Raw genomic sequence first — 27,354 nt, 5'->3', positions numbered from 1 at the left:
TGTCTAATTTTTGAAAAGAATGGAATGGATGGATGGATGGATGGAATCAATGGAATGCTGTGGGTGCAATGCCAGCATTGTCTGTAAAATGTGTTTGTTTTGGATAGTATTTTCAGGGTTAAAACATTTATATCACCAAATTAAAATGATGCCTTGCATCAAACACACAAAGGTCAACATTACAGTTAGAAAATTAATTCAACATATAGTTATATACTACCGTAAATCTGTCTTTTGCAGCTGACCCTTTAAAGCACAGCATATTTCATGCTTAATTATTCAGTACTAACTACAAATATTCCACTTGTGTTAAAATGTTAAATATTAGATGCAGAATTTGTTGAGCAAGAGCATAAAAGAAATGTAGACATGCACATACAATTTAACTCACATCATGCTTTCTTTGACCTTTATAAAGACTTGCAGGTTATCTGCAACTTTTCATATCTTCATTATCACCACGGGACTCATTTTTTTAACCTTTTCAGTGACTTGAATATCACAATCACCCAAGAGTATACACAGAAGTAGATTTGAATAGGCACGGTGGGGAAATGCTAATAACACAGTGAATTGAAAGCCCTGTCAAGAAGACGTCATTCTCCATCTGTCCAGTATACAGTAGACAAGAAATAAATCCACCTAAGATAGATCTGATTTTCGTCTGAGAGGTTGATGGCTCATGCAATTGCTGAGCATATTGTCCTGATCTTGTAAATTTCTTCTGTGTGACAGCTAAATCATGGCACATTTCTTAAATAGAAATAACGGCTTCTGTTTCATAGTTTCAGTTGTTTGTGCTGAAATACCAGATGGCTCATCACATCCTTGGCCTCTAGATCCAGTATTTGACTGTATATTCAGTACTGTTGCAATATCAGTTTAGCCTTATATTTTTAAAACAAATTGTTTTGACTAAGCAATATGTACTCTGGTTGAAACATAAAAAAAATGTACCTTCCATATAAAAGGAAAGTTCTGCTGAAGTTGCCAAAAACCTAAAGAGTTGATATGTTTTAAATTGTAATTTAAACATCTCACATAATTCCCATCTCATTCATATCACTTGGTTAATTTGTATATATTCAGCAGTGATGCACTGGGAGACATCTCAAGCTCACTCCAACCTGAATTATGGCAAATTCTTTCTGTTTTAAGAAAGCAAACTTTTGTTTTTCTTAGCATTTTAGTAAGGGGGCTTTTAGGACCATTGTAGCCCCTCATACACTCCAATGAGTTCTGGTTCACCATGAGCTTGCTGGTTAGTCTGTACCTTACAAAAATAAATACAGTAAATTGATAGTTGAGTTTCCATAGAAATGTTTTAAAGTTACATTTATGAGTATTTATTGCATTAAAAGCTATATATGGCTGTATTGTTTACGCTTGGCCAACTAGCCCTAAAGCATATTTAGCACAGCTTAATTAGGCCTCCCTTAACACTACACTAGATAAACCACCAGATAAATCTAAAGAAAAACAAATATTTCATCATTGTAGCTGGTTTTCCTGTAACCTAAAACACAAAACATAGACTGGCGTTTATTTAAATGGTTCAAAAAGAGTACATATTTACTCATACAGTAGAGTCCTGTTTAATTGGTACTCTACCAACTGGCAGTCTCATCCAACCACCAGTAAATAGAGGGTGCCATGGGGGCATGCCTCTCCGTCTCTCATTTTGCAGATCAGCGCACAGCAGAAACCACTTACCATTACTACTTACGCTCTGGGCGGTAGTCCCCTTCACTTCTACAGCTGCCTGCTGCTCTGCTGCATCCTCTGTATGGCTCCCGCATCAATTCACATGAATGCACCAGGAGCCGAACATAGGATGCACAAAAGCATCTGAAAGCTGTAAGAAGTGAAAAGAACCATTGCCTCTTGCTCTGGTAAGTGGTGTCCACTGCATGCTGCTCTGCATTTACTCTTGGGGCAATCCCAGCCTGTGCTGGATAACCAAGACCCAACTGTACTATGTGAGAGTGATAAGTGTCACACTTTCATCTGCTTTGTGGATACTGCAGGAACCACTTTGTAAAATGATCATGGGCAGGGATCACTATACACACAGGAAATACCACTCAGTGCTGAGTGGACCACTCAGATCTGGATTTGCAGATGATCTGACAGGCGGCACAATTCAGCACTCTTTCAAGCCGAGGACCCAGGCTATAAGTCCCAAAGGTGCACAGGTTCTCCATGTACAAGCCAGGACTCAGTGCAGTTGCAGTAGCAGAGCAGACTGGATTGGTTGGTACCCTCCCTGTGGATGGCTAGGAGAGCACAGCGTCAGCCATTGTGAACTTCATTTGAATAATAAAAAGCTTATTATGTGCAAAACAGAATAAAAAGTGCAGGCACTGTAGATATACATTGAAAAAGGGATACTGAATGGTTACAACGTGTTTCATGAGGGTTTCTCTCCCCTCACTTCATCAGGTACATAAAACAATGTAAAACATAAAACAACATCTAATTTCTTGAAACTGTCATTTTATTTACATGGTTGCTATAAGGGATGGTTAATAAGATCCAAATAATTCCAAGTTGAAAATTGTACAGTAATTTTTTTTTTTGCAAATGTATTTACTGGTGTAATGCTGGGGGGGCATACTGTCTGACCACCCAGCACAATAAGGCTAAGAGCAGGATAATGGAAGAGGCTACACAGGCTGCCCAGAGCGACTGCAGCTCTGGGCTTCTAATAATACGCAATGGCAGCGCAGTGCGATGTTGCGCGACTTTTGCGATAGCAAACATTCAGGCGAATACAAGACAGACTGGAGTGAGGTAGCCAACAGCAACCACAGCAATGGCTACCTCGCAAGGACAGGACTGGAATGAAGCAGCCAATCGCGACCGCAGCAATGGCTTACTTCACAAGGACAGGACTGGGAGGATTCGCCCCTCCTGCGCAGGAGATTGGCGCAACCCACAAGGCAGAGTACAAGAGCACAGATAAATCACACAAGAGTATCACAAGAATTATAATTACAGCTATCAATGTGATACAGTAATCCGCGAACGCAATATGGAAAACAACAAACACGCTAGTATGCGTATACAGTGGTGTGAAAAACTATTTGCCCCCTTCCTGATTTCTTATTCTTTTGCATGTTTGTCACACTTAAATGTTTCTATTCATCAAAAACCATTAACTATTAGTCAAAGATAACATAATTGAACACAAAATGCAGTTTTAAATGATGGTTTTCATTATTTAGTGAGAGAAAAAAACTCCAAATCTACATGGCCTTGTGTGAAAAAGTGATTGCCCCCTTGTTAAAAAATAACTTAACTGTGGTTTATCACACCTGAGTTCAATTTCTGTAGTCACCCCCAGGCCTGATTACTGCCACACCTGTTTCAATCAAGAAATCACTTAGATAGGAGCTATCTGACACAGAAGTAGACCAAAAGCACCTCAAAAGCTAGACATCATGCCAAGATCCAAAGAAATTCAGGAACAAATGAGAACAAAAGTACTGTAATTGAGATCTATCAGTCTTGTAAAGTTTATAAAGCCATTTCTAAAGCTTTGGGACTCCAGCGAACCACAGTGAGAGCCATTATCCACAAATGGCAAAAACATGAAACAGTGATGAACCTTCCCAGGAATGGCCGGCTGACCAAAATTACCCCAAGAGTGCAGAGAAAACTCATCCGAGAGGACACAAAAGACCCCAGGACAACATCTAAAGAACTGCAGGCCTCACTTGCCTCAATTAAGGTCAGTGTTCACGACTCCACCATAAGAAAGAGACTGGGCAAAAACGGCCTGCATGGCAGATATCCCAGGCGCAAACCACTTTTAAGCAAAAAGAACATTAAGGCTCGTCTCAATTTTGCTAAAAAAACATCTCAATGATTGCCAAGACTTTTGGGAAAATATCTTGTGGACCGGCGAGACAAAAGTTGAACTCTTTGGAAGGTGTGTGTCCCGTTACATCTGGCGTAGAAGTAAAACAGGATTTCAGCAAAAGAACATCATACCAACAGTAAAATATGGTGGTGGTAGTGTGATGGTCTGGGGTTGTTTTGCTGCTTCAGGACCTGGAAGGCTTGCTGTGATAGAAGGAACCATGAATTCTACTGTCTACCAAAAAATCCTGGAGGAGAATGTACGGCCATTTGTTTGTCAACTCAAGCTGAAGCGATCTTGGGTGCTGCAGCAGGACAATGACCCAAAACACACCAGTAAATCCACCTCTGAATGGCTGAAGAAAAACAAAATGAAGACTTTCGAGTGGCCTAGTCAAAGTCCTGACCTGAATCCTATTGGGATGTTGTGGCATGACCTTAAAAAGGCAGTTCATGCTAGAGAACCCTCAAATAGAGCTGAATTACAACAATTATGCAAAGATGAGTGGGTCAAAATTCCTCCAGAGCACTGTAAAAGACTTGTTGCAAGTTATCGCAAACGCTTGATTACAGTTATTGCTGCTAAGGGTGTCCCAACCAGTTATTAGGTTCAGGGGGCAATTTCTTTTTCACACAGGGCCATGTAGGTTTTGAGGTTTTTTTCTCACTAAATAATAAAAACCATCATTTAAAACTGCATTTTGTGTTCAATTATGTTATCTTTGACTAATAGTTAACGGTTTTTGATGAGCAGAAACATTTAAATGTGACAAACATGCAAAAGAATAAGAAATCAGGAAGGGGGCAAATAGTTTTTCACACCACTGTATATTGGCAATGAACCAATATATGACGCAAGACTAGCAAAAATAACAAACGCTGACTAGAATATGTATATATTGGCAATGAACCAATATATAACATAAATCAGGATGACTAGCTAGATCTGAAGCAATGCAGCAACTAAGCTAGGCAATACAATACTACAACTCTATACTAGAAGGAGTACGTATATATGTCCCCGTGGGAAATATATAACGTAACTCCACAAGAACTAAACTAGAAAGTAACAGTACAAGGAACTATATTTCACAGTGTTCAGAGACCCAGTATCAGCCTAGACTGACAAACTATGATGGGCAGGGCACGCCTGCAGGAAGCAAACCTTTATACTGAAGTCATCCAATGAAAACAGAGATGCAAATCTCCTCACAGGTGAATGGTAGTCAGTCACAAGCAGGCTGGCTTGACCACCATTCCCTAGCTGACAGACTATTACAAGCAATGCTATGCTAGCAAATGCATGTGAAGGAATCAGAACTACTTGGCTGCAGCAACTCTGCAGCCAGCAGTACATGCTGCAGAAGCGATCATGACAACTGGTATCTTAAAAATGTCCATTTTGAAGCTGCACATATTTGCATACAATTACCATAATGTTTGCAACAACTCAGAATTATTTGCATCTCATTTACAATCTCAAGCTGTTACTGGCACATTGAGGCAGTGTTACCAGTGCAAAGGAAAAAAAAAGCAAGAACATATATTAAATATTAAATGTAACAAGAAATCTTTTTAATAGCTCTGGGAAACTGCTCCACTTTTCGGTCCAGTTTACTGTGCTTGCCTTGATAGATCAGACCCATTATAAGTTTGTGAATGGATAAGCAATTATAACCTGTTATTTTTTTGTGCTTTGTGCTGTATTTAAGCTTTTAAGCTCTGGAAAGTAAAATGGTGACTATACCATAGTATTTTTATCTCTTTTCTAACACCATATAAATTATAAAATGAGAAAATGCACATCTTGCAGCTTTGCAAAGAGTCACTGAAATTAAAAAGCTGTTCCATCATTCACTTAGGAAGAAAACAGTATGACTCTCCCTCTCACCGCAAAAAAACAGGTTAGAAATTTCAAGCACAGAGTAGAAAATCTACAGACCACATAAAAGAAATAATACGAAAAGCATGATGATTAGTTAGAAATGTGTTTACTGCTTTTGAATGTGTCTATGAGAAAATTACATTTTTAGGGACATTTTGTTTATTTTCTGTGTATGACCAATAATCTTTGTTTTTGTCATTCAGTTGAAGAGACTATAATGGTTTATGAAAACAATATAAATGTAACTACTGTATATGGTGGTCACACATGAGTAAATGAAATGTAATGTATTTTGGAGAAAATAATTGTCCTCCAGACATTTATTGATGTCCATAGACTTTTTAAAAGCCTAATAAAAGACCTATCATAGTAGATAGTAATCGTAATTTACAGGAACTATTTGAACTAATGTTTGAACTGTATCTCTCTTAGACCTGTAGGGCACATGCCCACTATATGAGTTTTCTGTATTTTTATGTAATACGGAAATGCTGCTTAGAACTGTCAGCCCATGTCAAGCAATAGACTATTTTACATATAATTCATTTTTGAGTGCACATTTAAAAAGACTGTAAGCATGTTGCATTGTACCTTACGCCATTTAAGTTTTTACATGAGATTCACAGTGATCAGTTGCATAACACACATTAAAATGTGTGTGAACTGCAATGGAGACTGGAAACAGACTTTAATGCAAATGAAATGTAATGGGCAGTGAGTTGACATGAAGAACTCTTCTGCAGCGCAACAGCACTGTGAACTAGCCCTTAAAGTATACCTCACCTGAGACAAAGCTACCTAAGGTGAGGCTAAGCAAAAAACTAGCTATGGGGAGCACATCCTAAAACTTTAAAGGAATACTTAATTTCAACTTACCTGGCGCATCTTGCAGCCCCCTGGATTTGTCCTGTGCCCACAACATCCTTCTGATTTCCACCGGCCAGCAGAGATGGCCCGAACGGTTCCCGGCGAACTTCCGTGGCTTGCGTTCGCGGAGAACCATGAACTTTTCCGGAAGTTCGATCTGTTCCCATAGTGCATCATTAGGGTCAACTTCTGACCCTCTACATCACAGTCCGCAGGCACATTGTACCCAATCAGGCTACACTCCCTCCTGAAACCCCACCCCCCCCCCCTTATAAAAGGCAGGCAGTGTCAGGCTTTTCACTCACTCGTGTCCCTGCAGTAATTAGAGAAGGGAGAGCTGCTGCATACTCTCATAGGGAAAGCTTAGTTAGGCTCTTGTAGGCTTGTTAGCTTGCTCCTTGCTGATTCTTATTGCTAAAAATACACCCCTCAACAGCTCTTTTGAGAGCTAATCTTGTTCTTGTGATCTATTTTTTTTTGTGTGTGTGGCCCACTTGCATTATATACAGCCATTATATACAGCCCTGTCAGTAAGTCGCAGCTGGCCTTTGGCACCTTAATTCCTACTGTGCCACTGCCAGGCACAGCACATTCAGTGACTACCTGTGTGTGTGATAGGCAGCTGCAGATTTGTAATCCCATCCCAATCACTGCACCTGTTCACTGTTCAGTGCACCTACCTACCTACGTAAGTGCATGCATTGTTAATACCACTAGTCATTGCACCTGTTCACGGCGGTACCTGTGTGTGTGTGTGTGTGTGTGTGTGTGTGTGTGTGTGTGTGTGACAGGTGCACATTTGTAATACCCATCACTGCATATAACATCCTGTTGTGTTCAGTGCACCCACCTACCTACGTGAGCGCACGCAGTGTGATATTTAATACCACCAGTCACTGTACCTGTTCACAGTACGTGTGTGAGACAGGTGCACATTTGTAATACCCATCACTGCATATACCTACCTGTTGTATTCAGTGCACCCACCTAGCTACGTGAGCGCACGCAGTGTGATATTTAATACCACCAGTCACGGCACCTGCTCACTGTACGTGTGTGTGAGACAGGTGCACATTTGTAATACCCATCACTGCATATACCTACCTGTTGTGTTCAGTGCACCCACCTACCTACGTGAGCGCATGCAGTGTGATATTTAATACCACCAGCCACTGTACCTGTTGATGGTACGTGTGTGTGACAGGTGCACATTTGTAATACCCATCACTGCATATACCTACCTGTTGTGTTCAGTGCACCCACCTACCTACGTGAGCGCATGCAGTGTGATATTTAATACCACCAGCCACTGTACCTGTTAATGGTACGTGTGTGTGACAGGTGCACATTTGTAATACCCATCACTGCATATACCTACCTGTTGTGTTCAGTGCACCCACCTACCTACGTGAGTGCACGCAGTGTGATATACCACTCCGTGCATACCTGTTAACTGCACCTGTGTGACTGCACATTGTATTAGTCAAGTCAGTGCATACCTTTCACTTCATCCCCCCGATATGGACAAAACGGACAAAACAGGTAGAGGTAGAGGCAGACCCAGAGGAAGGCCACCCGGCAGGTCTGTGCGAGGTCATGCTGATGTGATTACGTGTGGCCCTGGACCAAAGTACAGTGCTCAGAAGAAGGCACGACCCATTAACTCCCAAGATTGTCAGGACGTGGTTAACTAACACAGAACACCTTATCTTCCACAGCCACCAGCGCTACTACAAGCACCCCATCCGCTGCATTTGACACTTCACAGGAGTTATTTGGTGGGGAAAACACTGATGCACAGCCATTATTGTTACAACAAGATGAGGGTGATAAGCAAGTTACACCACCTCATATGTCTGAGTTAGGCGACACTATGGACGTAACGTGTGAAAAGGAGGAGGATGAAGTACCTGCTGTTGGTACAGTTTATGAGGTGTGTGAGGCAAGCAAAGCTGGGCAGGATGATTAGGATGATGACGATGATACGGATGCCACGTGGGTTCCCAATAGAGGAGATGAACAGGGGGACAGTTCAGAGGGGAAGTCAGAGAGGAGTAGGAGGAGATGAGTTCCTGAAAGAAGCAGAGGTAGCTCGTCATCAGAAACAGCTGGTGGCAGTGTCCGGCGCCATGTATCGCTACCTATAGACAGCCAGCCAACATGCCCTTCAACGGTAGCTGCTGATGCCATCATAGTGCCATCACCCCAGGGGGGCTCAGCGGTTTGGAAATTTTTTAATGTGTCTGTCTCAGATCAGAGCAATGCCATCTGTTCTCTCTGCCTCCAAAAATTGAGCCATGGAAAGGCCAACACCCACGTAGGGACAACTGCCTCACGAAGGCACATGCAGAAAAGGCACAAACTGCAATGGGAAGAGCACCTGAGTGAAAGCAGCACATAAAAGAAAAGCCACCCTCCTTCTCCTCTTCCTCCGTCAGGTGCAGCATCTTCAGCCGCTTTCTCCCTTGCACCTTCACAGCCAGCCTCCTCCACTCCACCTCTGCCCTTGAGCGGTTCCTGCTCCTCTGCCCACAGCAGCCAGGTGTCTGTGAAGGAAATCTTTGAGTGGAAGAAGCCAATTTTTGCCAGTCACCCCCTTGCCCAGCATCTGACAGCTAGCTTGGCGGAACTGTTAGCTCACCAGCTGGTGGACTGTGAGACCTTCCGTAAATGTGTGGCCATTGGGACACCGCAATGGAAGATACCAGGCGGCAATTATTTCTCTAAAAAGGGGATACCCAAACTGTAGCGTGAAGTTGAGAGGCAAGTGGTGTCATCTCTGGCACAGAGCATTGGGTTAAGGGTCCACCTGACCACGGATGCCTGGTCTGCCAAGCACGGTCAGGGCAGGTACATTACTTACACAGCCCATTGGGTCAACCTGGTGACAAGCAGGGAGTATGTGGCTGTGCAGCGGACCAACTTGTGACACCTCTATGGCTTGCAGGCAGGCCTCCTGCCACCTCCTCTCCTCCTGCTACATCCTCTTCGCTGTTGTCATCCTCCTCCTCGGCAGAGTGGCAGTTCAACTCTACTGGTGCTGTGATCTCCTCTCCAGCTACACAGCCCCAGCTCCCCAGGGCCTATGCTGCATGCCAGGTACGACGGTGTTATGTCATCTTAGACATGTCTTGCCTCAAAGCGGAGAGTCACACTGGAGCAGCTCTCCTGGCTGCTCTTAACAAACAGGTGGATCAGTGGCTGACCCCGCACCAGCTGGAGATCGGCAACGTGGTGTGTGACAACGGCAGCAATCTCATTTCAGCTTTGAATATGGGGAAGCTGACACATGTACCCTGCATGGCACATGTGCTGAATCTAGTTATTCAAAGATTTGTGTCAAAGTACCCAGGCTTAGAGGACGTCCTGAAGCAGGCCAGGAAGGTGTGTGGGCATTTCAGGCAGTCTTACACGGCCATGGCACACTTTGGCGATATTCAGCGGAGAAACAAGTTGCCGGTGAGATGCCTGATTTGCGATGGCCCGACTGGCTGAAATTTGACCCTCCTTATGTTCTCTCACCTGCTGGAACAGGACAAAGCCGTCACCCAGTACCTCTACAACTACAGTAGAAGGACACACTTTGGGGAGATGGGGATGTTCTGGCCCAACAACTGGACACTCATGCGAAATGCATGCAGACTCATGCATCCATTTGAGGAGGGGACCAACCTGGTGAGTCGCAGTGAAGTCATCAGCGACTTGATCCCGTACTCTTACTTCCTGGAGCGTGCTGTGCATAGAGTGGTGGATCAAGCTGTGGAGGAGCGTAAGCAGGAACAGTTACAGGAGAAAGCATTGTGGGATCAATTCTCATCAGAGCCAGATGTTTCCTCAACACCTGCGGCAGCACAGAGGGGGGAGGAGGAGGGGGAAGAGTCGTGTGGGGAAGAGGAGTCAGACTCGGATGATGAGGAAGGTGTTTCTTTGGAGGAGGAGGAGAAGGCGGTGGCAGAAGAACAACTGCAGCAGGCGTTGCAGGGGCTTTGTGCTGCTCAACGTTCCCGTGGTATTGTTCGTGGCTGGGGGGAGGAGGAGGACTTACCTGACGTCACTGAGGACGAGCAAGAGGAGATGGATAGTACATCTGGATCCAACTTTGTGCAGATGGCGTCTTTCATGCTGTCCAGCCTGTTGAGGGACCCCCGTATAAAAAAACTCAAGGGGAATGAGCTGTACAAAGTCGCAGGGATGTTTCCAAATCACCAGAAGGCAGAAAGGATGCAGCACTTGCAGAACAAGCTGGCAACTATGCTTTACAATGCGTTTAAGGGTGATGTCACAGCACAACACAATAAAGGTACCACTGCCAGTAATCCTTCTCCCATGTCCACGCAGGCAAGGACAGGACGATCCAGCGATCTAATGGTGATGTCGGACATTCGGACATTCTTTAGTCCAACGCCTCGCCTTCGTTCTTCCGGATCCACCCTCCACCAACGCCTGGACCGGCAGGTAGCCGACTACCTGGCCTTAAGTGTGGATGTAGACACTGTGAGCAGCGATGAACCCTTGGACTACTAGGTGCGCAGGCTTGTCCTGTGGCCAGAGCTTTCCAAATTTGCCATCCAACTTCTGTCTTGCTCTGCCTCAAGCGTCCTGTCAGAAAGGACCTTCAGCGCAGCTGGAGGCTTTGTCACTGAGAAGAGAATTCGCCTAAGTCCCAAAAGTGTTCAGTACCTCACCTTTATCAAAATGAATAATGCATGGATCCCGGAGGGCTACTGCCCGCCCGAAGACTAAGTCAGTCCCCACACACAGCATCTCTGCCTGCATGCCATGTGACTGCCTGCCCCAAGACTAAGTCACTTCTCACACAGCACCTCTGCCCGCAGGCCGCTTGACTGCCTTCTCCGCCACCATTAACAGGGTCAAGGACTCTAGGTGGATTTCTGAATTTTGAAGGCCTAATTTTTCTGGCTGGACAGACCAAATTTGATCAGCTGGACAGTCACTGTTCTATCATTGAGCTACCACAGCCCGGCGACCATATGGGCTTAAAAACCGCCACGGCCTGCACGCTCGCCATGGTGCGCACCAATCCAGCATGGTCGTCACTACACAAACAGCTGTTTGCGATGCGTTACACAGTGAGATTGGTGTGTCAGTGTGAAGCAGTACTCTATACACACTCCCTGATTGATGTATACACATGTAAGATGTTTTAAAGCACTTTAGGTCAGCAATTTAGCATTCAATGTGATTTCTGCCCTTAAAACGCTGCTTTGCGTCAAATCCAGATTTTTCCCCGGGACTTTTGGCATCCATCCCACTCATTCATGCAAAAACTCAGATGTTAGACCCCTTGAAACATCTTTTCCATCACCTTTGTGGCCAGCATAAGTGTTTCTAGTTCTCAAAGTTCGCCTCCCCATTGAAGTCTATTGCGGTTCGCAAAAGTTAGCGCGAACCGAACTTTTGCGGAAATTCGTGTGTGCGGCCCGCAAACCGAAAATCGGAGGAACGGGCCACTAGCGGCGACCCCCACAAAGCTGGCCCGTGCAACCAGTTGCCGGCTACTGCGCATGCACACCCCAACCTGTGTGCACCCTGATTGCGCTCCCATGGCCGGAAGCGTTCTGCGCATGAGCAGTATGCAAAAATCACTACTGCACATGTGCAGAGCACTCCTGGCAGTGGAAGTGCAATCAGGGTGCGCACAACTCAGGACATGCGCAGTAGCCAGCGACGGGCCAGCTTTGCAGGAGTTGCCGTTGCTGGCCAGAGGGAATCAGGAGGACCTCGTGGGCACAGGTCAACTCTAGGCTGCAAGAATCCTCAGGTAAGCTAAAATCATTTTTTTACTTATGTATTCCTTTAACTTTTATTTGAAAACCATTCAATAAAAGTCAGTACAATTTCTATGTTACCCAAAACTAGCGCAAACACTCACATATGGGTGATGGGGAAAAATACGGAGGACGACAGCTGTTTTGTGCATTGATGCTTCATCAGGACTGTCAAGCACAGAGGTATGTTCATGCTAGATTCAAACACCTCTGTGCGTTTTCAGTTCCTCTTTTCATTCCCCCCGGTCTCCTTACAGTGGTATGAAACTCAGTATTTCTTCTTTGCTCAAAAAGATTCTTTACAGCATAAAAGCTACTACCAGAAAAAAATGGTAGCAGCACAGCATTCAAATAGTTAAACACTTTCTTCTGCAGTGGGATGCTTAAGGGCTTATTTCCACTATGCATGAATCCAGGCAGAATCTGCAGTGTTTCCCTGCATGTGAACTGCACAGGGAAATGCTGCTTATTTCTTGCCCTGCTGTCCAGATTGCACTTGCAGTCCAATTTTCAAATTTTAAAGTCCAATTTTCAGACAAAAAGAGTCAGGCTTTGGGGCCGCAGCTCTGACCAAGATGGCCGCTAGCTAAGGGAGCTCCGCTCACGCCCGGATCTAATCCCTGCAATCCGCTACAACAAGCGCTCATTTTGGCCGGGGACTTATAGCTACAGCGTGCGGAGATGATGAAGAGGGGGCAAGCAGCGAAAACGGACGCCCAGAAGGCAAAACCAGCGTGCATAGAGCGCTTCTTTGGCGACGTGCGCAAGAGCCAAGATGGCGCCGGACGCCAGGGGACACAGAAAGTGGCAGCACAGCAAGACCTACGCAGTGCCACAGTGAGTAGCAGGTCGCCCAAGCCTAGCAAGGGGGAAAGCACCTCAGGGGGGACAGGCTCTGTGCCTCCTTCACCCTCTCCTCCTTCACCCTCTCCGAGCCAGACCTCCTCACAATAGCCCCAGCAGTCCCAGCTCACTGCAGACATGCTTGAGCAGGCCCTGGAAAAACACAGATCATCTCTCCTCACTACTATTAACACCATGCTGAATGCAGCAGTTTCAGAGCTTAAAAATGAACTGACAGGCATTGGAGAACGCACAGATGCCTTGGAGAAGAAAGTTGATGAGTTGGTTCAAAACTATAACTTAATGGCTGATGAGCACGAACAAACACAAACTGATATTAAATCCCTCCGCCTGGCTCAGGAAGATCACGAGAACAGGGACAGGAGGCAAAACCTTAGGATTAGGGGGGTTCCTAATACAGTTCAAGCAGCTGACATCCGACCATATTTGGTGGACCTGTTTAACTTTTTAGTACCTGATCAAGAACCTGAAACGTGGCGAATGGACAGGGCTCACAGAGCCTTAGGTTCCGCACTTCGAAACTCACAAGCACCAAAGGATATAGTTCTCCGTATGCATTACTTTGAGTCTAAAGAGTTGATCACCACTGCCACACGGAATCAACATTTAATATCTTTCCAAGGAGACTCGCTTTCAATTTACAATGATCTATCTCCAATCACGTTAGCAAAGAGGAGAAATCTGCGGCAGGTTACTCAGGCCCTCAGAGAAGCGGGACTTATGTATAAATGGGGCTTCCACTTTAAACTTATTGTGACTAAAGCTGGCCGTACTTTTGTACTACAAGATATTGACGAGGCAGACGCCTTTTTAAAATCTCTAGGTCTTCAAGCAGCTGCTCTCCCATCTCCTCGGGGAGACGCAACTGTATCTGAGTTAGCTGCATCACCCAAGCCCCACGTAATAGGCATACAACTGAATGGGAAACGGTGCCCCAAAAACCGCCTTCACACCCTAGAAGCCAAAACTCCTCCCCTCTATGGAGCAGCTCTCCCCGGGAGGATAGGCCTTCCTGATCCTCTCTGATCTTCGCAATGAGAATGTAAATGGTCCGGGCGGGACTGTTCCCCTTGGACTTTTGGACCTTGGTCTACGGCATGGTACCCCTCTTATGGAGACCACCCCGCTGCCCAGCTGAGACTCTGGGCGGGACTATCTTTTTTTTATTTTTGTTGTTTCTTTGTGCGATAATTTTCTTGGTCTCTCCATGACTTGGTATGATGGTGATAAACCCCAGTCATGGCCTACTGGTTTCCAGATGGTTACCCCAGAAAGGGGTTTCTGGTTCTTGTTCCTGTTTTGGTTTATTGTTCTACCGTTTGGGTGTTACTAACTTTTATTTTCACAGGCTTGGCTTGGGACATTCTGTCCCCCCTAACCCCTTAGATATAATATTCTATAGCAGGACCCCACCCCCAATCTCTAAATGGTCTGTATAGTATAAGTGAATGTTAAGGGCCTCAATACCCCCCGTAAACGGCACTTATTGCAACGAGAGGCCAAACGATTAAACGCAGATGTGATTCTGGTGCAAGAGACACATTTCAAAGCTTCAGATCATCCGTCCTTGTCATCTCAGACTTATCCACAGGTGTTTTATGCATCAGCTCCGACCAAGAGGGCGGATGTGGCTATATTGATCCATCATAACGCCCCAGTACAAATCCTCACCTCAGTTATTGACCCTCGGGGACACTATATTTTATTACATGTTCGGATTCAGGGGATGGAACTTATATTGGGAAATGTGTATGCCCCTAATACCGATCAAATATTTTTTTTCCGCAGGGTTCTTACTAAGGCGGAATCTATGTCTAGCCTGCCCTGGTTGTTGGGAGGTGATTACAACATGGTAATGTCTCCTTGTGTAGATAGATCCGCACCGGCGGCAGACATATCTCAACGTAAAATAAACTCCCTATCTCGCCTCTTTCGACACATTTCACTGGGCGAGGTTACACTTTCTATTCATCCCCACATTCAGTATATACAAGAATAGACAATTTTTTGGGTAGTAGATTAGTGTTGGGTGAACAGTGTTCGCCACTGTTCGGGTTCTGCAGAACATCACCCTGTTCGGGTGATGTTCGAGTTCGACCGAACACCTAATGGTGTTCGGCCAAACCGTTCGGCCATATGGCCGAACTAAGAGCGCATGGCCGAACGTTCCCCGAACATTCAGCTAGCGCTGTGATTGGCCGAACGGGTCACGTTGTTCGGACCCGAACGCGCTCTGATTGGCCGAACGGGTCACGTGGTTCGGGTAAATAAATACCCGATCCACGTCATTTCTCCACCATTTGTCTGTGGGTTTAGCTTTGGGTAGGCAGGCAGGGTAGTTCTCTCTCCTGCCAGGCTAGCCAGGGTCCCCCCAGTCATTGTGTCGCTGCTGGGAACAGTAGTACACCGCTCACCCACACCATATAGCATTGTGTTTACTGCCACTCTGTGTACACCGCTCACCCACCACTGTATAGCATTGTGTTTACTGCCACTCTGTGTCTCTGCTGGGAACAGTAGTACACCGCTCACCCGCCACTGTATAGCATTGTGCTCTGTGTCGCTGCTGGGAATAGTAGTACACCGCTCACCCACCACTGTATAGCATTGTGCTCTGTGTCTCTGCTGGGAATAGTAGTACACCGCTCACCCACCACTGTATAGCATTGTGCTCTGTGTCGCTGCTGGGAATAATAGTACACCGCTCACCCACCACTGTATAGCATTGTGCTCTGTGTCGCTGCTGGGAACAGTAGTACACCGCTCACCCACCACTGTATAGCATTGTGCTCTGTGTTGCTGCTGGGAATAGTAGTACAGCGCTCACCCACCACTGTATAGCATTGTGCTCTGTGTCGCTGCTGGGAACAGTAGTACACCGCTCACCCACCACTGTATAGCATTGTGCTCTGTGTCGCTGCTGGGAATAGTAGTACACCGCTCACCCACCACTGTATAGCATTGTGCTCTCTGTCACTGCTGGGAATAGTCGTACACCGCTCACCCACCACTGTATAGCATTGTGCTCTGTGTCGCTGCTAGGAATTGTAGTACACCGCTCACCCACCACTGTATAGCATTGTGCTCTGTGTCGCTGCTGGGAACAGTAGTACACCGCTCACCCACCACTGTATAGCATTGTGCTCTGTGTCGCTGCTGGGAATAGTAGTACACCGCTCACCCACCACTGTATAGCATTGTGCTCTGTGTCGCTGCTGGGAATAGTAGTACACCGCTCACCCACCACTGTATAGCATTGTGCTCTGTGTCGCTGCTGGGAATAGTAGTACACCGCTCACCCACCACTGTATAGCATTGTGCTCTGTGTCGCTGCTGGGAATAGTAGTACACCGCTCACCCACCACTATATAGCATTTCTGTACTGCCACTGTACTGCTGCCAGTCAGCGTGTACTTTAAGGATAAGTGAAATGAAGAAGAAATCCTGTGAAAGAGGGAGGGGCAAGGGAAGAGGTGTTTCCCCTGACGGTTCACGTACAGGCCACAGTGGAGCACCGAAGAAAACCCACTCAATACCGCCCATGTTGTCCAGGAAATCAACCCTCACAAATCCAAAAGAACAGGACCAGATAATTAATTGGATGACCTCTTAAGCGTCCAGCAGTGGGTTAAGCAGCACCAGCACATCATGCACGAGGTCCGAGTCCTCAGCCAGTTACAAGGAGCCAGTGGGCACAAAGCTGACACAACCGGCAGCGACACCACGCACACAACTGCCAAATAACCAGTCCGAAGAATTTCCTCAGGACACAATGGGGTATTCGCAGGAGCTATTCCCAGCCCAACAAACTTCCACCTTTCAAAGGTCAATGGAACAGCCAGAAAAGTTGTGCCCGGATTCACAACCATTTACTGTGGGAAATGCACCGCGCACTGAAATGCAAGGCGAGTCCGAGGACTTTGAAACCCAAATCCCAGAGCAAGTTGGGCAGGAGGGGTTTCAATTGCAGGAGGTCGGCCGAGAAGACCTGGAAGACGACGTTGGAGTGAGCTGCGCAGAGGTTGTTCTGGGGAGCTCTACTCCATGGCGGCGGCCCACAACCACATATGACGAGTTTGAGGAGATGGAAGAGGAGGGTTTGGACAATGTGGACACAGACCCAGATTTTGTATGTGAAGGAGAACATCGCCGTCGTAGCAGCACAGATGAGTCTGTTGAAGAACCCACTGCTGCACGAGTTCGCCTTGTGCCACAAGGTAGGCGGCGCGAAATTTCAGGCACCACAAGCATGGAAGTTCAAGTGAGACGCAAAAGAGGCGCAAACAGAAATCGCCAGCAAGGCAGGTGCTCCAAAGTCTGGCCTTTCTTTGAAGACTGCAGTGAGGATGGTACCATGGTGATTTGCAAGGTGTGCAAGACCCGCCTGAGCAGGGGGAAAAATATTAACAACCTCTCCACCACCAGCATGACCCGCCACATGGTATCCAAACATCCCACTCTGTGGGCAAACGCGACAGGACAGGGTACCAGCAACACTGCCTCCCTTGGGGTCACCAGACTCACCACCAGACCCTCCTCAGCAGCAGCAGTAGCCCAGCCATTGCGTGGTTCACAACAACATTCACAAACATCAGACGACGCTGACACTGTCACTTTCCGGAATAGTGCTCTTGAGGTCTCCCAGTCTTCATCAAACACAACAACCAACAGCCCTTCAGTGTGCAGCCCTACGGTTCAGTTGTCTGTCTCGGAGATGTTTGAGCGCAAGAGGAAATTGCCAGCAACTGACCCCCGGGCCGTGGCACTAACAGCCAGCATAGCCAAGCTTCTGGCCTGCGAAATGCTGCCATATCGAGTGGTGGAGACAAACAGCTTCAAGGGCATGATGTCAGTGGCCATCCCACGTTACGTGGTTCCCAGCCGCTACCACTTTGCGCGCTCTGCAGTGCCTGAGTTGCATGAGCACGTGGTCAGCAAAATAACCCGAAGCTTGAAGAATGCCGTTGCCTGCAAGGTTCACCTCACCACTGACACCTGGACGAGTGCGTTCGGCCAGGGTCGATACATCTCCCTTACCGCGCACTGGGTAAACCTTGTGGAGCCTGGCAGCGATTCCCTGCGCCGCCCTCCTCCTGTTCCATCACGTGTGCTGCTGGGTTAGCATTACCGGTCCCTTTTCCTGGAACCTCTTATCTGTATTACATTTATGACTGCATGGCAACAAAAAGCATGTTACCTGTGCAAAGAAATGAATATATAAAGTCAGCGCAGGTCTATAGTAATACAGCTTTCATCATTTTTTGGTATACAGGATCTTCGAACAAAAGGGTAAAGAAGCAAGGCTTACCAGATTCCAACAACCCACATTATAAGGTTGTAAACGAGTTTGATAGGTGGTCCGCAGAACTTTCAAATGGTGTCGTTTCACCAGCGATGTTGCACACTACAGATTCCTCCGGAATATAGTAGATATCCTGAGATCGCAGAGACTCACCAAAGGGGAGTCCAGTAGGGTAGTGACATGAAAGAGATGTACGGCACATCTAAGTGTAAACCGTCTTTATTACATAACAAGTAAAACAATTAAAAACAAGGATAAAGGAAAACTCACATACGGGGCCCGTGCACTGGGAACCCCGAAAAAGTAGCGCGCATAAAATGGTCAATAGAAGACCTCAAATAAAATGGTGCCGCCTGTCGCCTTCCCGACCGGTTTCGCAATCTTGCGTCATCAGGGGAGAAAGGCGACCAGGCGGCCAGCACCAACTTTATAACATTTTTGAATTAAAAAGTGGGAGTGGTTAGGCTAACCTAACCACTCCCACTTTTTAATTCAAAAATGTTATAACATTTTTGAATTAAAAAGTGGGAGTGGTTAGGCTAACCTAACCACTCCTATCCTATCCTATATCAAAAATGGATGCAATATCCTATATCATGGATAGGACGTATATATGCCCTAAAAATGAATTCCTTACCAAAACTTCTATATCTATTCCAGACCTTACCAGTACAGGTCCCTTTAACGCTCCTTCGACTCTTACAAACAGATTTTTTTCGCTTTATTTGGAGGAATAAAAAGCCTAGAGTATCCCGTAAGGTAATGATGGCAGACAGAGAAAGGGGGGGATTAGGGGTACCCGATCTGAAGGCATATTACTTAGCGTCCCACCTCAGACAAATTGTAGAATGGACTAAACGTCCTTCGCATGCGAGATGGGTTTCCCTAGAAAAAGCAGCTATACACCCTTACTCCCCCTTAGCTTTTATATGGAGACACCCACATCAGATAAACCCTTCTTCTCGTACCTTTTTATCATCTGTAAAATTAAACTATGGCAGCTGTATATGCCAGACGTAAATTGGTCATCAAGGCCTTCTTTACTAACCCCAGTGATGGGTTCTTGTAACGATCGGTGTAACACAGGTCTGATTATTGGTGATCTGCAGTATCACCAAGAATACAGATATATACCCGATTATTGATGATCTGCAGTATCACCGATAATCAGATATATTAGTAACCTCTGGACACCTGAGAGATATGAGTGTTTGGTGCAACAGTAATACTTTGAGAACAATACCAGGAGGACAGGTACAAGGCAGTAAGGAATACTGCTGGAGTAGTATCTTTCCACAGCCTGTGACTCTCCCGTGGGGAGGAGTCAGACTGGGAGAGGGAAGAAACAGAGCGTGAGTGACACCAATAGAAGGATGCCACTGACTGATCTGTGAACTATCTCTTAACTGGGGAGATAGCTCTCAAGGTCGGACAAGCCAGGTCGGCAACATACTTACATACAAGGTACAAAGACAGGAGGCTAATTTGGTAATCCTAAGGCAAGCAGGGTTTGGCAACAGAGTATCAGATATAGCGAAGTACCAAATCAGTGAACAGAAGAGTGGTCAGGAAAGCAGAAAGTCATAACAGATAATAGACAATGCCTAGTCTTGGGTGTGAGTTCCGTGATCATCAACACCCTGGAACTAGTCTGAAGTATAACAGAATGGTAACACAAGTCCCTAATCTTTGGGTGTGAGGTCCTTGATCATCAACACCCTGGAACTAGTCTGAAGTATAACAGAATGATAACACAGATTCCTAATGTTTGGGTGTGAGGTCCTTGATCATCAACACCCTGGGACTAGTCTGAAGTATAACAGAATGATAACACAGATTCCTAATCTTTGGGTGTGAGGTCCTTGATCATCAACACCCTGGGACTAGTCTGAAGTATAACAGAATGATAACACAGATTCCTAATCTTTGGGTGTGAGCAGAGGCGGGACAAGGTCCTTCAGCACCCAAGGCTGAGACACCAAAGTGCACCCCCCCATCCCTCCCACCCCAGCCGTCACACACTGATTGCTATTAGACTAATAGGTGCCCCAAGGCCCCCAACCTCCCCAACACCTTAATCTCTAGTTATCTGGCTTGCAGTCACTGTCATGTATCCCCTTTTCTTATTTCTTTCTGCTTCAAACACAATTGGGAATGATAGCTGAATGACTTGTGCGCCCCCTCCTACACTGCGCCCTGAGGCTGGAGCCTCTCCAGCCTCTGCCTCGGCCCGGCCCTGGGTGTGAGGTCCTTGATCATCAACACCCTGGGACTAGTCTGAAGTATAAAAGAATGATAACACAGATTCTGACAATAAGGTCTGAGTGCTTCCACGTAGTGATCGCAACGGCAGACAACCAGAGAATGACCAGCACCAAGTATATATAGCAAAGCGCTCTCCAGCGCCTCCCCTAAGTGCTGGACCAATGAGAAGTGGTTGGATCGTCAGCTGACCGGCTTGTCCGACCTTGAGAGCTATCTCCACAGTTAAGAGATAGTTCACAGATCAGTCAGTGGCATCCTTCTATTGGTGTCACTCACGCTCTGGTCCTTCCCTCCAAGATCGCTACAAGATCCCAGGGGATAAATTGTTTGACTATCTACAACTTAGGCATTATGCCCTTAGTCTTTCTCGCACCTTGACATTTCCTCCCCCAACGTTTTTTGAACACTTATCCAGAGCTACGGAGAGGCAGAAGGGCATGATTTCCCTACTATATGAGCTTCTCCATGGTATTTTCCCAACTGTATCAGATAGATGCTGGAGAGGCTGTGGTCACAAAGGCTCAATAGAGCATATATTTTGGTTCTGTCCTAAAATTGAGAACTTTTGGCTTTCAGTCCATAAACTAGTGTGCCAAACCATACGCCAAGAGATCCCATATGATCCCTGGACTTTACTGTTAGGCCTCCCTATATTAAACACTCGGACATCCACGCAGAAAATGGCTAACATTATTTTGGTTGCGGCAAGGTTATCTATTGCAGCTCTCTGGAGGTCTACAGCCTCTCCAACATTAGACAGAGTTCGATCTAAGATTGAGTTTCTTAGGAACATGGACTACCTAACAGCTACTAAAAATAACACAATGCCCGCTTTTGAGAAGGTGTGGGATTTCTGGGATATCAATATTGTTATGGCAGAAGCAATCACTTGAGTTGACCTTACTTCTTTTTGGATAGATCTGGTTGGTTGGATGGGTTTAGATGGGATAGGGGGAGAATTTTTCTTGGGGTTGAGGGGAGGAGAGAGGAGGGGAAACGCCTGATAATGCCTGTGCGAAATAGCTACTTATCCAACAGAATTAGTGTAGTGTTAAGGTTTATGTTACAACATGTTAATGGTACTTATGTGCATATGTATACTATTGCTTACCATCTGATTTTATTCTTCAAAAAAAAGAAAAAACTCTGTTGAGGATATTACTACTTTGGACTTCTGTTTGTCTTGAATATATGTACGCTCTTACTGTATTCTTCTGTATCGCAATTTCCTCAATAAAAATTTTAAGTACCAAAAAAAAAAAGAGTCAGGCTTGCCTGTTCCTTCCTATCACACTCCCATTGCCTCATCTTCACCATCCCATTAACTCCCCTTACTGGAGGGAACTGTGCAGCAAGACTGTTTCTACCTGTCTGAAACTGTGACTTAAGCCAAAGGTCAAATTGTTCAAGGGGTGATTACACAGACAGGGATAAACTAAGAAAGGAATAGACATCGCACAGAGGTATGTGGATCTAGCATGAACATACCTCTTTACTTACCTTAGGCAGCTTTGTCTTAGATTGGGTACAATTTAACATACAGGAATATGCATTGTATCAGAAAATGCACATGTTTACCTGTTACCAACTGTGAAGTGACCAAGTGCCTTAGTGCTCGTGTACACAGGCCTTTATAATGTTTTTCTAAAGAACAAAGTTTAAATATGCTGCATGTTACTTGTATTTGTCCTGCTTCACTTTGAGTTCTGTTTATTAACTTGTTGTCATCTTTCCAAATGGTTAAATTAATTTACATTTACATATTCGATTCTTAAAACTTTTTCTAATCAATAGTTATGTAATAATGATGTGGAATTTAAAACATTGTTCTCAGAATTACATAACATTGCCCAATATGGCCTTATCATTTTAGCAAATGCTATACGATCAGTACTTGTAACTCAACTTAGCAAACCTATAAAAGAGGTAGAAAATAAATGCTCGTTTTCAGAAGTGACAAAAACACTGTCATTTTCTAGTCAGCATTTGGTACATGCCACAGTTTAATCCAGACTTCATATATGGCCTTTATACCAATATCACACATCAGAGTATATATCAGAGTATATCTAAGGAGCAGAAACACAAAGTGAGTTGAAGGCATCAGTGGGGTGAAACCATCAAAAGTTAATTATGCCCTGACATGTTTCCAGTAAAGTGTAGCTACAGTAAAATATTACTGTGCTAAAAGTTACTGCTGCTTTAAATTTATTGTTGGTGTTAGTAGTGCCTTATTAACGTGAATATAATGGGAGGATCAGAGTTCAATTACAACCACTAACCTTCCAATTCTTCCCAACACTTGGATATAGGTCGCAACTAGCTGCTCACTTTTATTCTACAGAGTAAGGTGATGGCCATGTGGCGGATAGACCAGTTGCTTCAGGAAAATATGCCATTTAGAGCTGATTTTATTATTTACAGTGGGAAGCAAAAGTTTGGGCAACCTTGTTAATCGGCATGATTTTCCTGTATAAATCGTTGGTTGTCACATTAAAAAATGTCAGTTAAATATATCATATAGGAGACACACACAGTGATATTTGAGAAGTGAAATAAAGTTTATTGGATTTACAGAAAGTGCGCAATAATTGTTTAAATACAAATAGGCAGGTGCATAAATGTGGGCACTGTTGCCATTTTATTGATTCCAAAAGATTTAGAACTAATTATTGGAACTCAAATTGGCTTGGTAAGCTCAGTGACCCCTGACCTACATACACAGGTGAATCCAATTATGAAAAAGACTATTTAAGGGGGTCAATTGTACGTTTCCCTCCTCTTTTAATTTCCTCTGAAGAGTAGCAACATGGGGGTCTCAAAACAACTATCAAATGACTTGAAGACAAAGATTGTTCACCATCATGGTTTAGAGGAAGGATACAGAAAGCTGTCTCAGAGATTTCAGCTGTCTGTTTCCACAGTTAGGAACATATTGAGGAAATGGAAGACCACAGGCTCAGTTCAACATCATCTTGCTGCAGATGGAGTCACTGTGCATCGTTCAACTATTCGGCACACTTTACACAAGGACATGCAAGAGGAAGCCTTTTCTCCACCCACAACACAAACAGAGCCGCTCGAGGTATGCTAAAGCACATTTGGACAAGCCAGCTTCATTTTGGAATAAGGTGCCGTGGACTGATGAAACTGAAATTGAGTTATTTGGGCATAACAAGGGGCGTTATGCATGGAGGAAAAAGAACACAGCATTCCAAGAAAAACACCTGCTACCTACAGTAAAATATGGTGGTGGTTCCATCATGCTGTGGGGCTGTGTGGCCAGTGTAGGGACTGGGAATCTTGTCAAAGTTGAGGGATGCATGGATTTCACTCAGTATCAGAAGATTCTGGAGAGCAATATCCAGGAATCAGTACCAAAGCTGAAGCTGCGCCGGGACTGGATCTTTCAATAAGACAACAACCCTAAATACTGCTCAAAATCCAGTAAGGCATTCATGCAGAGGAACAAGTACAACATTCTGGAATGGCCATCACAGTCCCCAGACCTGAATATAATTGAAAATCTGTGGTGAGAGTTAAAGAGAGCTGTCCATGCTCAGAAGCCATCAAACCTGAATGAACTAGAGATGTGTTGTAAAGAAGAATTGTCCAAAATACCTTCAACCAGAATTCAGACTCTCATTGGAACCTACAGGAAGGGTTTAGAGGCTGTAATTTCCGCAAAAGGAGGATCTATTAAATGATTTCATTTCTTTTTTGTGGGGTCCAAATTTATGCACCTGCCTAATTTTGTTTAAACAATTATTGCACACGTTCTGTAAATCCAATAAACTTAATTTCACTTCTCAAATATCACTGTGTGTCTCCTATATGATATATTAAACCAACATTTTTTATCGTAACAACCAACGATATATACAGGAAAATCATGACAATTAACAAGGTTGCCCAAACTTTTGCATCCCACTGTATGTCTAACATGTGACAGTAGAGGAGCAGAAATACAATGTCATTGTGATTTAAAGAAAATCTGAGTAAATATGTAGGTGACCACTTCTGATTTCCTTCTGAAACATTTTGCTATATTAATCGATTGGCTTCAATAGTCAGACCAGAAGAAGCATTTGCTGAGTGATGTCAGACTTCTTTCAGATCTGTAGTGTGTTCTGGGTCAGTAACTCAGAAAGCATTAAGACCAGTGGATAAACATGACAGCCAGGCAATTAGTATTTCCAGATATTGAGATTAGCAATAACAATAGCAATATTTCTTCAAGTACAGTTATCCTTGAAACTAAGATCTGTCTTTAACCTTCCTGGCGGTAAGCCCGAGCCGAGCTCGGGCTATGCCATGCAGGAAGATATCTCAGCCCCTGGTGGGGCGATTTTCTTCATTTAAAATGCTGTACGCGCAGCTAGCACTTTGCCAGCGATCGCCCGCACGCAGCGGCGCAAGAGGGCCCCCCCCCCGCCAGAGCCCTGCGCTGCCCGGACCAATGAGTTCCGGGCAGCGCTATGGGCTGGATCGGAGGTGTCTGACGTCAGGACGTCGGCTGACGTCCATGACGTCATTCCGATCGTCGCCATGGCGACAGGAGAAGCCAAACAGGGGAACGCGTTAATTACGCATTCCCCTGTTTGCTATTGATGCCGGCGACGATCGCACTAGAGGGACACATGCGCCCTCTAGTGGTGTTTCATGTAGCTACCACTCTGGTAGCTTTACATGAAACAAAAAAAAAGAAATAAAAAAAAAAAGGATTTTTGCCTTTTTGGCAAAAACAATTAACCGCCAGGAGGGTTAAAGTGAATTCAACTTTTATTGAGAAAAACTCTGCTCTTTCATTTTGGCTCTGTACTTTGCAAGGACTGAGAGCAAATGTTATTTTAGTTTCATCATTTGATTCATATGTGTATAGGTGACAGTTACTCCATTATGCTTCAAACAAAAACTGGCAGAAAGAACCTGTCAAATTTTGCTGCTAGTCAATGGATTTGTCTAGGTTCTGAAATTGAGAAGCAAGAGAAACAAGGCTTTTTTCCTGGGCAACTATTCACTCCTGCAGGAGACATGCTGCAAACAATGTACTGTAGTCAAGGTTGCATAATTTTCACTTACAGTCAATTTTGAAAATTTTAAACCAGCTGCCAGACTTAAATGGAAAGATAGTTTTGATTAAAAAAAAAAAAACCTTGTTCTGCACCAACTTATGTTTATGGCAATTTTAGAAAATGGGATTTACCTTCATTATTTGAAAATAACAGTAAGGCACATTTTAATATCTTACCTACAATCATGTGGTTGCATACATCACAAAAAGTGGGCTTTTTAAAGACGTGCTCCTGGAAAATATGTGCCCTACTGTCCAGCGGCTGTATAACTTTGGTAGGAGTTGATGACTGAGTTTCAGAGCTTTTAGTCTGTCTGATGTGAGTTGGGCTGTCTTCTGGCTCAAAATCTACTTGGAATTTCAGGTCACTGTTAGTTCTTTGGAAGAAATTGTCAGCACTTTTACTTCGTATGCTCTTCGTCTTGAAGGAAAGAGATTTCTTAAGTTTCTGGAGCTATAAAAAAATAAAGAATTTTGCTGTAAAAATCCTATTTCGCAGCAACAATTTTTAACCAATTGGATAATTTTCAAAGTGTATTAAAAACAGGAATAACAAAAAGCACTAAAATTCATGAAGTCTATCCTGAGCTACTGTACATACAGACTGTAAGGGAGCACAGTTCCAGAATTGTTTATTTATTTCTGACATTCAGCATTCTTGCCTCAGGTTTACAACCATATGGACATACTGTATACTAGAGAAAGAAAAATACATAAGAGTGATTTACTAAAGGAAATGTTAATGGCAATGTACAATGTGTATGGGGCTTTTAAAAATGCTTACAGCTGCCTCATTTAAAGTGAACTTCCGGACTAAAAATCTACTCAGCAGAACTGAAAAGGCTTGGTGTTTCTTTAACAGTTTCACAGCATCAGAACTTTGTTTTTCTTACCAAAGCATCAATTTTAGCTGCATTTTTAGCTAAGCTCCACCCATCAAAGAAAACTGCCCGGGCTTTTTTTCCGCTGATGCTGTGCAAAGCATGATGGAATTTCCTATGTTGTTATTTACGTTGCCTAGCAACAGGGAGGGGTGATCAGCGCACAGGACAGTTAGAAAGTGCTCCCTGGCTCATGCTCCCTGTCACCTCCTTTCAACCAAAAAGATGGCTGCCCTCATGAAATCAAACATTTGCCTGTTCTTTTAAAACAGGGTGGGTAAGAGATTATATTACCTATCTATTTTAATTAACATAACTAATGTAACTTAATGACAGTATGTTTGTTTAGGCTGAAGTTCCTCTTTAACTGTCCTGTTTTCATAACTTGAGTTGACTTAGTTATAGTAAAAAGAGACTCAGACATACTGTTTGCCAACTTCATCTATCTATATTTAATTCTATGCAAGTAGCTGGATGGAGATTTACCTTGATCAAATGAACCTTGTGCTCCCAGCCAACTGTGGAAAAAATGAACAACTCACATATGTCATGAATGGTGACTA

The 27,354-nt window shown here is 44.5% G+C and overlaps 1 protein-coding gene across 1 annotated transcript in view; it reads right to left on the bottom strand.

Moving 5' to 3' along the window:
* The window catches only part of STAC (SH3 and cysteine rich domain), a 341,487-nt gene that overhangs the window by 181,654 nt on the left and 132,479 nt on the right, over nt 1-27,354 (bottom strand). Inside the window, exon 2 of the mRNA XM_068236530.1 lies at nt 26,088-26,364. Within this exon, the coding sequence (XP_068092631.1) occupies nt 26,088-26,364 (277 nt within the window). The remainder of the gene's footprint in view (nt 1-26,087; nt 26,365-27,354) is intronic.

Source organism: Hyperolius riggenbachi, chromosome 5 (assembly GCF_040937935.1).
Source record: "Hyperolius riggenbachi isolate aHypRig1 chromosome 5, aHypRig1.pri, whole genome shotgun sequence".
In the NCBI taxonomy this organism is placed as follows: domain Eukaryota; kingdom Metazoa; phylum Chordata; class Amphibia; order Anura; family Hyperoliidae; genus Hyperolius; species Hyperolius riggenbachi.
This window is presented reverse-complemented; position numbering and strand designations above follow the sequence as displayed.